Source organism: Acomys russatus, chromosome 5, assembly GCF_903995435.1.
Source record: "Acomys russatus chromosome 5, mAcoRus1.1, whole genome shotgun sequence".
In the NCBI taxonomy this organism is placed as follows: domain Eukaryota; kingdom Metazoa; phylum Chordata; class Mammalia; order Rodentia; family Muridae; genus Acomys; species Acomys russatus.
Genome location: NC_067141.1, coordinates 2,690,500 through 2,707,733, shown reverse-complemented (window position 1 = coordinate 2,707,733; position 17,234 = coordinate 2,690,500). Strand labels below are relative to the sequence as shown.

The following is a 17,234-nucleotide window of genomic DNA, read 5'->3' as shown; positions in this document are numbered from 1 at the left end:
ATCTGCAGGACCACAGGGCTGGAGTTTTAGGAGCAAACCTTATGTCCTCAGACAATGGTGTGGTGACTGCTGACAGATTGTAAAGACAACTCCTCCAGATGTTCTCTTATTAAAATAAGTTCATTATTTTATGTGAAGGGATATTTTGGCTGCATGTATGTCTTTACCAAATGTATGTCTGGTGCTCATGGAAGCCAGAGACTCATCAGATCCTGGAACTGGAGTTAGAGCTGTGGGGCCATGTGGGTGCTGGGAACTGAACCCGGGACGTCTGGAAGAGCAGTCAGTGCTCTTAACCACTGAACCATCACTTCAGCCTTCTTATTTAATTCTTAAATGCTCAGAGCCTTGGAGGATTGAAAATTTTAAATTAAAAAGAAAAGAAAAGAAAGTACAAGTTGCCAAAAACACACGATGGCTCTTGTAGTCCCTGACTGCTTTCTTTATCTCCAAGTTCATCGTAGAGTTCAAAAGAATTCAAGATCTGAAGCAAAGACATTACACTTGTGTTAGGGGCAGAAACTTCTGGTAGTAGCTCTTGGTGACATCAATCATCAGCTCCTGTGTGCACTCTGGGAGCTCCCCTGAGAAGAGTCCTGAGGAGAGAGAGGCCCAGTCAGCAAGGGAGCCAGGGAGGCCTGCGGCCCTGCCCTTTGTGCAGTCTACAGACTTTTGCACTAACTTTGAGGTCAGCCGTCTTTAGACTGGCAAGACTGGTGACTACATACATCTTCTGAAAGGTCTGAGTTTGTGTTTGGGAAATAAACACTATAGGTCTCCAAATGAAGACACAAATTCCAGTTGGAGGAGGTCAGAGCATGTTTACAAGAGCCAAAGAGAGAAGGCACCTCTGACTGGTGTGGGTTGTTTCCCATAAGGGCTTTCCACCCAGGATTCCAGTGTGAACCCCACTGAGCCATATCCTTATCCCTGAGGGAGGAAGTGTCCGCCATTCCTAAAGTGCAACTCAGTCCACCAAAGCAACGATACTAGGTGGGGAGGGATCAAAGGGCAACAGCAGAATGGCCCATGATGGAACAACCGTGGTTGAGGATTTCAGGGTGTGGTGGCACATGCCTTTAATCCCAGAGGCAGGCAGATCTTTGTCTTCAAGGCCAGCCTGGTCTACCATGGGAGTTCCAGGATAGCCAGGGCTACCCAGAGAAACCCTGTCTCAAAAACAGCAACAAAAATAATTTCTGGAACAGAGGTACTCTGAGCTACTGTCTCTACTCATGCAGATGTTTTGAAGGGCGCTTTAAAAATAGCTGGCAAGAGCCAGACATGGTGACGCACACCTTTAATCCCAGCACTCGGGAGGCAGAGGCAGGCAGATCGCTGTGAGTTCAAGGCCAATCTGGTCTACAAAGCAAGTCTAGGACAGCCAAGGCTACACAGAGAAACCCTGTCTCAAAAAAACAAAAAACAAAACAAAAAGCTGGTAGCAAAACGGCTGGAGAGATGCCTTGGCAGTTAAGAGCACTGACTGTTCTTGCAGGAGTCCTAGGTTCAGTCCCAGCTCCCACATGGCAGCTAACAACCATGTGTAACTCTGGGTCTGGGTGCTGCACGCATGTAGTGTAGATTTATTTATATGCAGGCAAAGACACATACACATAAAATAAAAAGTCAGCACAATTTTCAACGTTCATACTCTGTGGCTTATAAGTCAACTTCTAAGAATTATGTCAGAGATAACTCTGCCCAATTATACAATACATGTAAAAGAATGTCAGGAGAGCAGTTTCTAATAGTGCCCAGGTACAGCTTCTAATGACCCATTATATTATGGGACTGAGTTGATGCTTTGTGGTAAATCCACCTATGCATGTGTGAAACCTGTAACCCTTGAGAGGGATGGTGGAGGTTTTATATGCCACCTGAAAAGCTGCTCCAGGAGGATTGCTAATAAAAAGTAGTTTCCAGGCAGTACAGAGTAGTAGAGAGTTTGATTGCACTTACATAGGTGCACTTCAAATACCTATATTATCCACTTAAACATAGAAACATAGCTACATATTTTACATATTTACAAAGTGCGCTGAGTATCCAGAAGGAAAAAAGAAAACCTCACAAAATTCTCATAGACTCTACAAATAAAAACTGCTGGTTAGGCCTGCAAACGTGCTTAAACGTCACAGTATTTTTGCTTTGTTTTGTTTGTTTGTTTGTTCGAGACAAACAACGTAGTCCTGGAATTCACCATGTAAACCAAGCTGGCCCGGAACTCACAGAGATATGCCTGCCTCTACTTCCCCAGTGCTGGGACTGAAGGTGTGAGCCACTACATCTGGCCCATAATTTTTTTTTAAGTACATGAATACTTCACCTGCATGTATGTTTTATACCATATGCATGCCTGCTGCCAAGGGAAGTCAGAGGAGGGGTTTGTATCTTTTGGAACTAGATTTATGGATGGCTGTGGGTCATGAATTGAACCCAGGTCCTCTGTAAGAGAAACAAGTACTCTTTACCAGTGAGCCATCTTTCCAGCCCCTAAACCTCAGAGTATTTAATCTTTAGGTAATAATTAGACAACTTTAAAAATTCAGAACTACTACATCAACCCCAGTTTTAGCTGCTCCTTAAACATCAGCCTTCATGCTCTCAGGTCCACACCAGGCAGCTGTGGTAGCCATGGCTCAGTCAAGCTCTCTCTGCCTGGCTGCAAGAACATCTGAGCTTGTGGCTTCTGGTCAAGATCCATCTCGGGTCCATTTCTTTTTGCTTCATGGCTCAATTTTATCTCCTGTAGCTTTCCATAAATGTGCCTGATTTCCTGAGAGCTGCATGCCTGAACTCAAAGATGAAAGTGCCAATAAAGCACCCTAATGCTGGCATTTACCTGTGAGGCTAACTAGTGGAAAGGAACAGCAGAAGCATCTTGTCATGGTGCAAGAAGCTCTGGCTCTAAATGAGGGTCTTTGTGCTGGACAAGGCTTTGCCAGTGAGAACAGCCCACTTCCAGCTCATAGACAGAGACCTGGATGGCCCCATGCAGCTGGGCCTCTTCTTATTTCCATCTGAAATATCAGGATGGTTTCCCCGTCTTCTGTCATTAGTGTTCAACGACCATAAAAAGTTGACGCTAAAGAACTTGAATACATTAAAAAGCTGAAGCACACAGATCTGTAAGGAAAATTTCCTTTCTCCTTTGTTCACTCAGAGCCCAGGCCAAGAGAGAGTGCTTGTTTGTCCTTCCCATGTGCTGAGCAGATTCATTCCATAACAACCTTTTCTCCTTAAATGTTATTTATTTTTATATGTACAGGTGTTTGGCCTGCATGTATGCCTGTATACTGTGTGTATGCCTGGCTACTGCAGGGCCCAGAAGAGAAAGTTGAATCCCCTGGAGCTGCAGTTACAGAAAACTGAGCTGCCATGTGAGTGCCAGGAATTGAACTCAAATCCTATGGAAGAGCAGCCACTGCTCTTAAGCCTTGAGCCATCTCTCCAGCCCACATAGCAACCTTCTTGAGGAGAAACCTTTTAAAGATATTTAAGACTCTCTACCATATGTGGATTTAAGGCTTTATCTCCTATTTCCACCCAAGTACCACATTTTAAACCACTCTACTGTGAAATCAACTTTCAACACTTCAGTGTTCTAGTCTGGGTCTCATTTCCTCTATTTCTGATAATTCCCTTTTTTAAAAAAAAATTTTATTGTGAATCCAACTATTCATTCAAAATGGAGTTTCTTCACTGGGTGTGGTTGTGTCGCCTTTAATCTCAGCAGTAGGGTGGGACATGCATCTCTTTGAGTTCAAGGGCAGCCTAGTCTACATAGTAAGTTCCAGGCCAGCCAAGGCTATACAGTGAGACCTCTGTCTCAAAAACAAAAAACAAAAAACAACAATAAAAAGAACCCCAAATACTACCTTCACCAAAAGCAACTTATTCGTGTGTCTTTTCTAGGTATTTTGTTGCTAAACCAAGTATCAGAAACAGAAGTCTTATATATTACTTTAGTGATGGAACCCAGTTTTAAGGATGTTAAAACAGACATATTAACATCAACATTACCTGGGCAGCCTGAGAAGACGGTGAACGGTGGGACCACAGTTTCTGGAGGTAATACTGTATTGTCAAGAATTTTGCAGCAGTCTTTCAAGACACATCGGCGCCCCTAAAATTAAAATCTTATTAATAGGCATTGATCAAGACATGAGAGTATAGGGCTGGAGAGATAGCTCAGTGGTTAAGAACACTATCTGTTTTTCTAGAGGTCCTGAGTTCAATTCCCATGGTAGGTTACAACCATCTACTGGGATCTGATGCCCTCTTCTGGCATGCAGGTGTACATGCAGATAGAGCACATTACATAAATAAATCAATCCTTAAAAAAAAAAGGCATGGGAGTAAAGCTTGATTGGTGTGCTGTATGGAAAGCTATTCTACATTATCTCTATTCATGATACTTTTAAGACAGTGTCTCATCAATGAAGCCCTACTTGGCCTGGAATCTGCTATGTTGACCAGGCTGGCCTTGAACTCAGAGACCCAAGTGTTTCTACCTCCAGAGTACTAGGATTACTGGCATGCACCACCATATCTAGCATTCATGATAACTTATAGACAGGGGGCCAGGGAAATAAGAGGGAGTTTAGTCAAAATTACATATGACAAGAAGTAAAGGATGTGTGTGTGTGCGTGCTACAGATAATACAGGCCATTTTAAGCATTAGACATTAGGCAAGCCTTTGTCTTCTGAGAGTTCTGTTTTTCTTTTCTATTTGACCTAGTGGCATCTGTTGCTTTGATGCCTTTTCTTCAGGTAACAGAATCTTTTTGCAATGGGCCCTGTCCACACCCACCTTGGTCCACATGCTTTGTCTCTAGGCCTTACACAGACTCCATGCCTGACCAGTGACTGGTTTACGGAACCGGCATATGAACCAACCTACTCTAATGAACCTCAATCTTGGGTTTCTGCTGGGATGACAGGGAAACGAAGCACTTTCCAGTAGAGTTCCCGGAAGACAGGTTGGCTGCCCATAGCAGCATGTCATCCTTGCCAGGAAATAACCTCTAGAGGAAAGAGAAAAGGGATGAATGCTTGTTTTCATGGTCTCAGATGAACCCTTGAAGCATGTGAGCATGAAATTAGGATCTACTTCTGGGCTCTCAGTTTATATTAGCCAATCAAATACATTTGGTTGACACCTGAAAGTTTATAGGTTACTTGTCTATTCTCTTGTCAATTCCAAAAGAAAAAAATCTTGACAAATATTCTTAAGTAGAAGGTATTAGTCAATTTGTTTTTCCACAGGAGATAGCTATTTGAATATCTGGACTAAACTTTATGTTTAACTTTATACAGTATTACCAGTTTTTCAACTCTTCCATAATCCACAGCATTTTAAAGGCAAGAAATATGGCATGGAAAAACCCATTTATTTGTCAGATTAAGGGAAAAGCTATGTTTAAACCTGTGCCTAAGGCTACTCATGAGGAGATCAAACTTTTCCTTTTTGTTGTTGTTTGTTTTTGTTTTTCAAGACAGGGTTTCTCTCTGTATCCTGGCACTCGTTCCGTAGACCAGGCTGGCCTTGAACTCAGAGATCTACCTGCCTCTGCCTCCCAAATGCTGGGATTAAAGGCCTGTGCCACCACTGCCTGGCCAAAGTTTCAATCTTTATTAACTATCTTTTTAGATTGTGTGTGTGCATGTGTACTGGTGTACTCACCCATGTATACCCAAGTAGAGAACACATGTTTTTATCAGGAAAGTGGTGATTTTCAACCTTATTCTTGGAGACAGGGTCTTTCACTGGGCCTAGAGCTTACTGCTCTAGCTAGACGACCTGGCCAGTGGCCTGCAGCACTGTCTTTGCCTCTCTCCAGCACTGGGGCTACAGGTCTGGGCCACCATGCCCAGCTTTTATGTGAGTGCTAGAGATTTCAGTGCAGATCCTTTGCTGCACACAGAAACCACTACCCTCTGAGTCATCTCCCAGCCCTTGTTAGCTGTCGTTACTAGGACTTGTAAATTCCAAAAAACATTTTGACAAAAATCTCAGTAGTAAAACACAGATAGGAGAAATGAGATTAGATGATTTCATGAAAAATACATGGATAAGAAGGTAGAAACATAAACAAATCCTAAAATAATGCTAACCTACTAAGGCTTAGAGATTTACCAAATTTGAGATACTTTAACGTGGATGTTTAAGTTTCCTGATTATTAAATATCTAAGCCATGTGTACTTCTGGAAGAAAAAGTATGCTGCCAAATAAATTCTCTAAATTTTATTTATTTGTATGCATTTGCTTATTGTCACCATGTACCTATGCACAAGTGTCTGCTGCCTTTGGAGGCCCTCAAGTTGGAATTACAGATAGAGGTGAGCTGTCATGTGGGTGCTGGGAATTGAACTCAGGTCCTCTGGAAGAACAGCCAGAACTCTTAACTGCTGAGCCATCTCTCCAGCTTCCCTAAATGAATTTTTAAAAAAGCTTCTACCAGCTGAGTGCAGTGGTGCATGCCTGTATGCCAGCACTTATGAGGCAGAGGCAGGAGGATCTTTATGAGTTTGAGGCCAGCCTGGTCTACAAAGTGAGTCCAGGACAGCTACCCAGAGAAACCCTGTCTCTAAGAAGAAGAGAGAGAGGAAAAAAAAAAAAAAAAAAAAAGAAGCTTCTACCACCGGAAATGTAGCTGCCTACTTTAATCCCAGCATGTAGGAAACACAGGCAAGCAGATCTCTTATGAGACCCTGTCTCAAAACAAAAATCAGACCCAGGGGCTACAGATGGCTTAGCAGTTAAGAGCACTGGAGTCTCTTCCAAAGGACCCAGGTCCAATTCCCAGTACCCACAAAGTGGCTCACAACTGTCTTCAGTTCTAGCGAATCTTATATCCTCTTCTGACCTCTGCAGCAATCAAGGAAGCATGCAATACATGCAGGCAAACACTCATACACATGAGAAAAGAAATTTTTTTGTCATTTTTGTTTTTCGAGGCAGAGTTTCTCTGTGTAACAGCTGTGGTTGTTCTGGAACTTGCTTTGTAGACCAAGCTGGCCTCACAGATATCTACCTGCCTCTATCTGCTCCTCTAAGTGCTAGAATTAAGAGTATGTACCACCACTCCTGGCTAAAAATAAAAAATTTAAATCTCTTATGTGCAGTGTATGAATTTCATAACTCTTACGCTGCCTCTAGCTGGATGGACAAGAAGACAGGCAGCAGTTGGTGTGTCACAGGTCCTTCACTCTCCCCTGGAATTCTCATTCAGGAACTAGCTATGGCATTTTCAAAGATATCAACCGTCTGTCTCTCCCGGCGACCAGGAAAGTGATGTCATCTCTAAGGCTGTGGTCACAGCTACACTTCTAATCCCCAAGACTAAGTAAAGCATGGCGTGTTCCCGTGTTGGGACCCACAGACCAGGGGCCCTAGAAACAAACCAGTGGGAGTGGACGGCAGCCAGGAGCTTGCTCAGGAGCATCTTCCCAGCAGAGGGCACGGGCCTACGCAGGGATAACTGAGTGAGTCACTGTTCTCCTTCCCAGATTAACAGTCCATTTCGTAGTCCATTTATATTTTCTTACTTCCCTTGTTGCCCCTGCATTTCCATTGTTGGTTGTCGAGGGGCCCCAGGGGTTTGTAGTATCAAATGTGAAGCATTCTTGCCAAATAGAAATTTACAAATTGGTCCCAATTAAAAAAGACCCCAGCCAGGTGCTGTCTCATGCGCTTGTAATCCCAGTACTCAGGGAGGCAGAAGCAGGCAGATCACTGTGGTGAGTTCAAGGCCAGAATGGTCTAGAAAGCAAGTCCAAGGCAGCCACGGCTACACAGAGAAACTCTACCTCGAAAAACAAAACAAACCAACAAACCCCAAATAAACAAAAAACCTAAAACAGACAAAAACAGTGGGAAGGAATCTTCTCACTACCTACCGTCAGCCACCATACTCAACCTGCAGCCTGCTTTGTCCACTAGTTGGCCATCCCACGCTCTTAGACCCTGCATACTTGGAGACTTTCAGGAACATTCTGAGTATAGGGGTCATTTCATAGCAACATGAAGAATGCAGATAGTTCTAAGACATGAGTGGACTGGTATTAGCTGGGGAGGTACAGGCTTCTTCATTCTTCCTCCAATGAGGAATCAGGAACTGTGGCTATGCTGCTCATTTTACACTGACCTGGATAGTTTAATGCAAGCCAGGTCAGCACCACTGAGCCTTGGCGTCCCCACCCCGGAATCAGGATGTAAAGCCAAATCAACAGCAATGCCACCAGGACTGGAGGCGCCAAGCATAGAGCAGATGTACCCTAATGCCTAAGATGCTGCTTGCTAAGCCTTTCCTTCTGGCACATGGCAACTCTGATTTACAGCTTCCACAGCAAGCCATCATTACCTCACACAGGGCGCTCTAGAAAGTCTATGTGCCATGGAGGCAGCTAGGCTTTAGTTCTGAGAATCTACAGTGCTAAGACTCTAAAGCCTAAAAGGCTTTAAATTTTGTCAAGGTTTAGCAAGTACTGCTCACACTGAATGATGATGAGACGATATTCAGAAAAGAGGTAAAAAAGCAGAATATACAGACATATAACCCAGCTACTTGGAATGCTGGGACAGCAGTGTCACAAGTTCAAGGCCAGTCTAGGCTACATAGCAAGTTTCAAGTTAGTTGAAGCAACTTAGCAGACCCTGTCTTAAAAATTAAAAAAAAAAAGTGTTTTAAGTGTTAGAAATGTAGGTCAGGACAGAACGCCTGCCAGGCATACCCACGGCCAGGGGTTCAGTCTAGCAGCAGTATGTAATAACCAGTAGGAAATAGCTATTTGCATTTGTAAGTTACAGTGTGATATACATAACATGTGCTCATCAAATCAATGCAATTGGAATTTTGATTGTCTTATCACTTAACATTTAGAGCCTTCAAATGCCTCTTCAGGCTCTCCATAAGTACTCAGTAACTTGTTGTGAACTGTGGCTACTTTACCGTGCTGTGTACTAGAATGTCTTCTTCACCTAGCTATATTTTAGTGCCCTTATTTCATCTCCTTCTATTCTCTCCTTTAATCACTATTCTCTTTTCTTCTATTTGAAATCAACTGTTTCCCCCCAAGATAGGGTTTCTCTGTGTAGCCCTGGCTGTCCTGGAACTGGCTCTGTAGACCAGGCTGGCCTCAAACTCACGAGATGCCTGGCTCTGCCTCCCGGAGTGCTAGGGTTAAAGGGTGTGCCGCCACCACCTGGCTGAGATCAACATTTTAGCATTCCCCTTTCTTTAACATGGAGCTATACAAAACTTTTTTCTACACACATTAAGGAATTCCTTTGTACCAAGAACATGTGGCAGAATGATTGTTCCCCCATCTCAGTAAAATCTGCTAACAACTGTTTTCACATCAACATGAGCCCCCTACAATGAGCACCCATACTGAGTCTTTGCAGCTCCTAGAACATGAACTGCATGGGTTTTGACACGTTAACATCTAAAATACAGAAGACATCTCTAGACTTTAGGCAGGCAAACCTTGGTTATTAACACTCTCAACTAGAACATGATTCTCAGAAACCCCAACACCTGTTTCCTCATCTACAAAACAGCAAGAAACCCAAACCCTGGCTCTGATGCCTCTGCTTCTGTGGACCAGGGTCTTTCAGGTGCCACTGACAGGAGCCTATCTGCACCCTGCACTACTTGCAGTCCCTAACAATGTGGCCTTTGGAGACCTTGATCCTCTCACACAACAATGCCTCTCCTGAACTGCCCAGGCTACCACTGTCCTCAGCTGTGATTTGCCCATTATATCCCTCATCCTTTTCACACTATAGGTTTTATAAGCCGATGCAAAAAAGAGGCAATGCAGCAGCGCTGCTATTCAAATGGCATGTCTAATTAAATCCTAGCTCTTACACTGACTACCTGTGTCAATTCCGTTAATATCTATGGTTCTCAAGCCTTTCATCAGCAAACAGAAATAATAACAGAATCAACATCCTTATGTGGTTATGAATATGAAATGAAGTAACTGATGGAAAAGGGGGTTTTGTGTGTGTGTATACATTTATGTGTGAGTACATATGTGTCCGTATCAGGATACATGTATGTGCACACTCATTCTGAGGCCAGATGTCAACCTCCAGTGTTAGTCCTCAGGCACCATCCATCTTGTTTTCTGTGAGACAGGGTCTCTCACTGCTCTGGTGCTTAGCAAGCAGGACGGCTGGCCAGACAGTGGTCCCCAGGGGTCTGCCTTTTTCTGCCTTCCCATGCTGGGGTTACAAGTGGGTGACACCACACCAGGCCCTTTACTTGGGTTCTAGGGATCAGATTCAGTTCCTTCTGCTTGTGGCTGGTGCTTTACCATCTGCACCATGTCCTCAGCTGCAGGGAAAGAGTTAACACCTAGGAAGAGGGTCAGTGAAGGCTAGCCACTGTGACTGGGATTTATTTTGGGTGTGTATTTGTGTCTTTGCAGCATTGAAGAGTCAAATCCAGAGTCTCATACAAGTTATATAAGGGCTCTACCAGGGAGCTAGCTCCCCAGCTCACTAGCCATCATTACTAATGCTTCAAAAAAATCTCCAAATTCATTAAGAAAAACTTAACCCCAGGAAACTGGAAATGACTCCTCTCCCTGCCACAGAGACAGAGTCCCACAGAGGGGTGGGAAGGGGAAGACAGAGAGGAAACGAAGCTGCTGGGTTGAGTGAGTCATATACTCACAATCACACAGTTCTTTCCAACGTGAACATAAGAACCGATCTGAGCAGCATTGACCACACAGTCTTCCTCGATAAAGACATGATCCCCAATATGCAGAGGAAAGAACGCAACACTAAAGAGAAAAAGAAGATAAACAAGCAAAGGTCAAGGTGATGGAGTTTGGGTTAAGGCTTACAGAACCATAGATCACAGTCTCAATGCTTACTTATTGACTTACAGATACACTCTTTGGTTTTTTGAGACAGGGCCTTTCTTTGTAGTCCTGCCTACCCTGGAGCTCACTATGTAGAGTGGCCTCAAACTCACTGAGACCCTCTTGCCTCTGCCTCCCAAGCTCTGGGATTACAGGCACTTGTCACCAGGTCTGGCCTTTCCAGACAGACTCTCCCTATGTTGCCATGGCATCTGTCACATAACCCAGGGTGGCTCCACTCCTTGATCCTCCTGACTCAGCTTCCTGAGCAGTGAATTTCAGGCAGGCACCAGACCCTCCTCAGTTTTGTCAAGGCTTAGTAAGACTATTCCTTGCAAGCAAACAGTCCTCAAGTCATAGAAACTCCACACATTGAAACCAAGGAATCAGGCTAATGACTCACAATTGGAATTGTGCAAGCGAACAGTAAAGCCGAAGGAGTAGGATCCTCATAGCAAACTAACGCGCGTGGGTACTGAGCCATCCCTGCTCTCTTTGACAAACTTCACAGACCACATATTTCGTCATCTGTCTCCAGGACTGACAAGTTCATAGGCTATCAGTCTGGATGTGTGACAGATAGTAAAAACAAACAAACAAACAAACAAACAAACAAACAGGCAGGCTAGGCAGAGAACAGGTTTCATGTAGCCCAGCTGGCCCTCAATTTGCTATGTAGCAGAGGATAACCTTGACCATCTGGCCCTCTTGCCTGAGAACTACAGCTGTGTGCCACCGTAGCCTGCGCCTGTGGCGCTGGGACTGAATCCAGGGACTTATGCTTGCTAACAAGTACTCTATACTCCCAGATCACTGAAAAAAAGTTTTAGTTCCCCACATTCTTAAGCTTTAACATCTACCATATTTGCTGAGTTCCTTCCACTGTGTGCTGGACACACAGCCAGGAACTGGGACACAATGTGAGCGAAAGAGGTCTGTCGCATAAGGAGTGTAGAATCCAGAGAAGAAAACAGATCAAGTAATGGACTACACATATAATTAGTTGCAGCTGTGATATAAGGTTGTGACAGGACATAACAGAGACACTTTACCTACACAGGGGCTTTGGAAAACCTAGTAGAGAGTGGAATTTAAAGTCAAATGAGGTGGCTTACGCCTTTAATCCCGGCACTTGTGAGGCAGAGGCAGGTACATTTCTGTGAGTTCCAGGATAGCCAGAGCTGCACAGTAAGACTCAATCTCCAAAACAAAACAAAACAGATTGCACTTAAGTCAAGACTTTAAGGATGAGTAGGAGTCACCAGGCTTCCCCCAGACAGCCAGCATCATTCCCATTCTCAACGTTCCTCACACATCGGTGACAATGTTTCTATAACCGGCTTTATCAGGCCATGGGTTTTTTTGTTTGTTTGTTTTTTGGCTTTTTGAACAGAGTTTCTCTGTGTAGCCTTGGCTGTCCTGGACTTGCTTCGTAAACCAGGCTGGCCTTGAACTCACAGAGATATAACCTGCTTCTGCCTCCTTTAGTGCTGAGACTAAAGGCATGCGCCACCACCGCCCAACCATGGTTTTCTTTTTTAAAGGCTTATGTGTGTGTGTGTGTGTGTGTGTGTGTGTGTGTGCGCGCGCGCGCGCGCGCACGTGTTTGTGTGTTTCTGGGTTCCTATAGAGGAAAGAAGGGACCTAATATGGATGCTGCGATCTGAACCTGGTCCTCTGACAGAACAGTAAGCACTCTTAACCACTGAGCCACCCATCTCTCCAACCCCTAGATCATACTTTAAATCTGTGGACCAGACAAGAAGTAAAGTAGCTATTTGTGCACTAACTCTTTCCAGCCCTATTCTACAAGGAATATATTCTAAATCAGAGTACCTATTCCTCCAAGACTCAAGATTTACTTGAACTTTGTTAATTTTTAGTATTGTAAGACTCACCCTTTTGTGCAACAGTGAATTTCTTGATCATACAATAGTTTACAGCAAGTTTTCCTAAACGTTTTCTTTTCCTGACACCCTTTTACCCAAGAAATTGCTTTTTATGTGAACCCAGATATAGAAGTGTATAGACTACGTTTACTAGTGAAACAGTTAAGCTGAGTGTCACGGCACACACCTGTAGCACCAGCAGCTAGGTGACTGAGTGAGAAAAATTAGGGGGTTCAAGGCCAGTCTGAACTACACTTTATTTATCTCAAACACATAAAAATATTTACTGCTAACAGATCACAAAAAGCCTAAGGCCATACTGATCTGAATATGTCCGATCTTGTAAATCATAAAGAAATTTATTTTAAAACAATACTTTGGAATACATACAATTTTACCATTATCAAAGACAAAAGCAAATGTTGTGGTGTGTTCATTTATTATTACATAAAGAATTAAGTCTTGCCTGGGTATTTATTAACACAAAACAGAGCATCTTCACTGCTATTCAGGGTTGACTGATATTCCAATTTTATAATTATCAGTGCTGAGAAAGCCACTTTGCACAGATGAGCGGTACAAAGTGGCAAGTATATTTAGAGCCATTTCAGAAAGTACTAGAAAAATCTGTCCTAATCTCAAGCCAAATGCACTGATTAATTTTTTTGTTTTAATGAAACTCGAACAGCAATTGTTAAAACCAACCATCTTTTTCGGAAAGATGTGTCTTATATGTGTATGTGTACTTCCTTGCATGGGCTTGTGTTCGCCTTACGCATGTAAGACTCCAAGGAGGGCAGAATAAAGGCCTTGTCCCTTAGAACCAGAGCAATAGGCAGCTGCAAGACACCCAGATCTTTTGCAAAAGCAGTGGTGCTGTAACTACTGCGCCATCTCTCCACCTCCAAACCTGCCATTCTAATGTGATAAAATCCAAAGATACACTAATGTTATAGTTACACGTTAAGGAATGACTGTAGGAAAATATTGAAAGTTTATTTTCAGTAATTAAACCATAGTTTCTTTAATAGCACAACTGAGAATGTGCAGTAAAGACATTAAAATGTATAACATAAGTAGTTCGAACCTGAGTGGAAGTGATTCAGGCAGCATTCACTGGTGCGGCTTGCGTGACATCACATGCCGTGCAGTGTGCATGCCGGTGTGCAGAACTGAGGTGCAGCTGTGTCAGATGATGCACCATGGGCAGGCACTGCCAGAAACTTTGGACTCATTTTGTATTTCATTTTGAATTAATTTTTGGTTTCTACATATTTAGAAACCTTTTGTTTGTTGCCAGTTTTTTCCACAGCCCTCCACATTCAGTTATGCAGTGATTATATAGGGTCGTGACCTGCAGTGCAAGAAACTATACAGGCTACAACAGTCCTGAGAGTTCTTTAATTTTAAATTAAAAACCCAAATGTCTCAGCATTATCTGATTCTGGTATGGCTTTCCCCTCTTACTGGTGCTTTACTATTTATGCTTTATTCCTCTCTCTCTTACTTCTGACAGCCAACAATGAACAAGGTGACAAACACTCAGAATGACATTCATTCAGTGCCCCCAAACAGGAAAGGCCTTCTCATTACACACCCAGACACACATACATGGGCACCATGACCAGGAACAGTATGGAGCCTAGGACTGCAAATACATAATTAAGTCACATACCCTTTGCTGAATTTCTTGAATGGTGGCCTTATGACACTACGGCTTTTCACAACACAGTGACGTCCAACTCTTACGTTTGCCAGGTCTCCTCGGATGATACAGTCATTCATTATAATGGTCTATAAAAGAAAATACACTTAAAAAATTACCAGTGTGGCCTAAATGTAACATAAAACATAGTGAGCAGGACACTGAGCATTATGATATGGTCCATGCCATCAAATGTTCTAAAAAGCGATACTTGTAAGGTGACAGGAGAACTGGCTTACGTTCCATTATAATTAATCATAAGCTTTGATCTTAACACTCCACAAATATGACTCAGCGAGTGAACACACACTGAGAATGCATGTAGACCAGGTTGACCTATCTGTTCTGAGTCACTTAGATTCATCTGAGGCCCTCCAAGCCTTGGGTTCTTGGTCAGAGATTGACCTATCTGCTGCCACACAGGCTGTGCTACTGTATGTGGCCACATTTCTGGTTTGTTTTGGAAAACAGTCAGAAGCTCTAGCAATACAGGTCTGTATTCTCCCTCGGTAATAATCCCGTCAGCATCCACTGGTCATGTCATCTCCACTTTGTCACTATGTAGCCAAAGGTGACCTGAAACTTGGCGTGACCATCCTGTCTCAGCTTCCAAGTGCTGAGATTACAGTTAAGCATTTCCCTGACTTCTGTTTTAAAATATTTTATTACTTCTTTAGGTTTTGTGTCCAGTGGTCTTGGGCACAATATAGTAGCAGAAAAACCTGCCATTGTATTTTGTTCAGGCATAAAAGCATTGTGGTCCTTCCCTCCACTCCCACTTTTTTATTCATAGTATTTAATGCAGTGTAAATCCTATCTCAATACAACATTGAAAAAAAAAATGACAAGAAAAGTTCATGTTCAGTTCAGATAAAATCCCTCCCTTTCCACTTCCCCCTCCATCTAACTGGCGCTGCCCTCTCCAGCCCTCTTCCTTAAAACTTCTTTATTTCCCATATAATGGGCCACGTTCTCATTTCCTGGCTTCTCCTCTTTAGTCATTTTTGTGCAATTCAACAAACATGATTTGGAGAAAAATAAATAAATAAATAAAACAAAGAAAAGAGAACTGGAAATGTACAACAAATTGGAGGCATAGCACCCTTTTATGTACCCTCACAACGTGGTGCATGGTGGAAGCAGGCGAAGTGACGCCTCGCGGAGCTGCCCGTGTCCCTTACCTTGCCACTGAGAACAATGTTCTGGCCTCTCGGAGCTGCCCATGTCCCTTACCTTGCCATTGAGAACAATGTTCTGGCGTCTTGGAGCTGCCTGTGTCCCTTTTTTTTTTTTTTTAAGCTTTTTTAAAAAGTTTATTTATTTATTATGATGTACACAGTGTTCTGCCTGCATATGCACCTGCAGGCCAGAAGAGGGCACCAGATCACATTATAGATGGTTATGAGCCACCATGTGGTTGCTGGGACTTGAACTCAGGACCTCTGGAAGAGCAGTCAGTGCTCTTAACCACTGAACCATCTCTCCAGCCCCCTGTGTCCCTTACCTTGCCATTGAGAACGATGTTCTGGCTTCCACACAAAACAGATTGGCGACTAACTTTGTTTCCAGATGCCTAAAAGCAAACAGAAATCTGTGGTAAAATGCTGAGAGGATTTCTAGACTACAAATCCCTTCAAGAAACCTCATATTGCAGAAAAAATTACTTTAAATGGGGTGCAGTCAAAAATGGAATAAGGGATGAGTGTGGTACTGCACCCCTAGTGTCTGGCTCTGGGCAGGGATTAGACTAAACTACAAAGTGAGAACTCCATCACATTCACACACACACACACACACACACACACAGAGAGAGAGAGAGAGAATTAGAGACATGGCTCAGTGGTAAGAGTGTCTGGCTAGCATGCACAGACCCTGATTTTTAATCCACAGCCTCCAAACATGTAAGATAGACCGAATCCAATATATCCAAAGAACAAGGGTGGATCAGGAACTAACAGTTCAAGAAATGGATTCAGTATTTGTATCTAAGGAAAGATGCACATTCAAGGCCCACTCGGTTTCGGAGTCCTAAATGAGGAAAATTAGTGTCCTATGATCACAGAGTTGTAAGGACATAAAGGAAAAGAATGATGGTAACCCAATAGTGGGACTTGCTTTGCTTCCAGAACTTTACACATGTTGACAATTAGAAACAGTCACTCTTAGCATGTTAGCAGACTGTGACATATTATTTTTAAAAGGACCAGAAGCCTGAAACTGTAAATAATATCAGGACGAACAGGCTGTATTGTGTATTCCCCCGGAAGACATTATTTCTACAGGAAGACCAGGTGTACGTGTGTAAGCACACACATACATATATATGCAGACACACGGGGAGCCGAGGGTGGGGGAGAATGGAGGAAAGAGCCTAATCCATCCATGCACACACAGACTAAATACAAAATCAGACGAAACTCGAAGCGTTTCTACGTCCTCCCCGCCCCCACAAAAAAAGACTGAGGGAGCAGGGGAGGGTGGAGCAGGGACGGGGGCAGGGGCTGCTGGGATGCCAGCAGGGTCAGGGTCAGCACACGCGCACCGTCTCGATGTACTCGGACTTGTTGTACAGAAGCTCGCCCAACTCCATGGCTGCCTCCTCCGAAGCTCAGGATCCTGTCAGACACTCAGGTTGACTGTGCTTCCAGGTACTTCCGGCTGCCGGTCCACTTCCGCTATCCCGGCCCTAGACTCTCATCGACTGCTCGACTCTCCTCTAGGCTGCCCTACTCTGTGGTTCGGTGGTCTTGAAGT

General features: G+C 43.6%; 1 protein-coding gene across 1 annotated transcript; it reads right to left on the bottom strand.

Annotated features, from left to right (window-relative positions):
* Positions 1-369: 369 nt before the first annotated feature.
* On the bottom strand, positions 370-17,189 carry Dctn5 (dynactin subunit 5). The gene is made up of 6 exons (XM_051145174.1): positions 17,023-17,189; positions 15,985-16,053; positions 14,451-14,569; positions 10,694-10,805; positions 4,027-4,129; positions 370-596 (listed from the first exon to the last, which is right to left on the bottom strand). Exons 1-6 carry the CDS (start codon positions 17,068-17,070, stop codon positions 499-501), a joined length of 549 nt encoding a protein of 182 aa, XP_051001131.1. The 5' UTR covers positions 17,071-17,189; the 3' UTR covers positions 370-498.
* Positions 17,190-17,234: the final 45 nt, after the last annotated feature.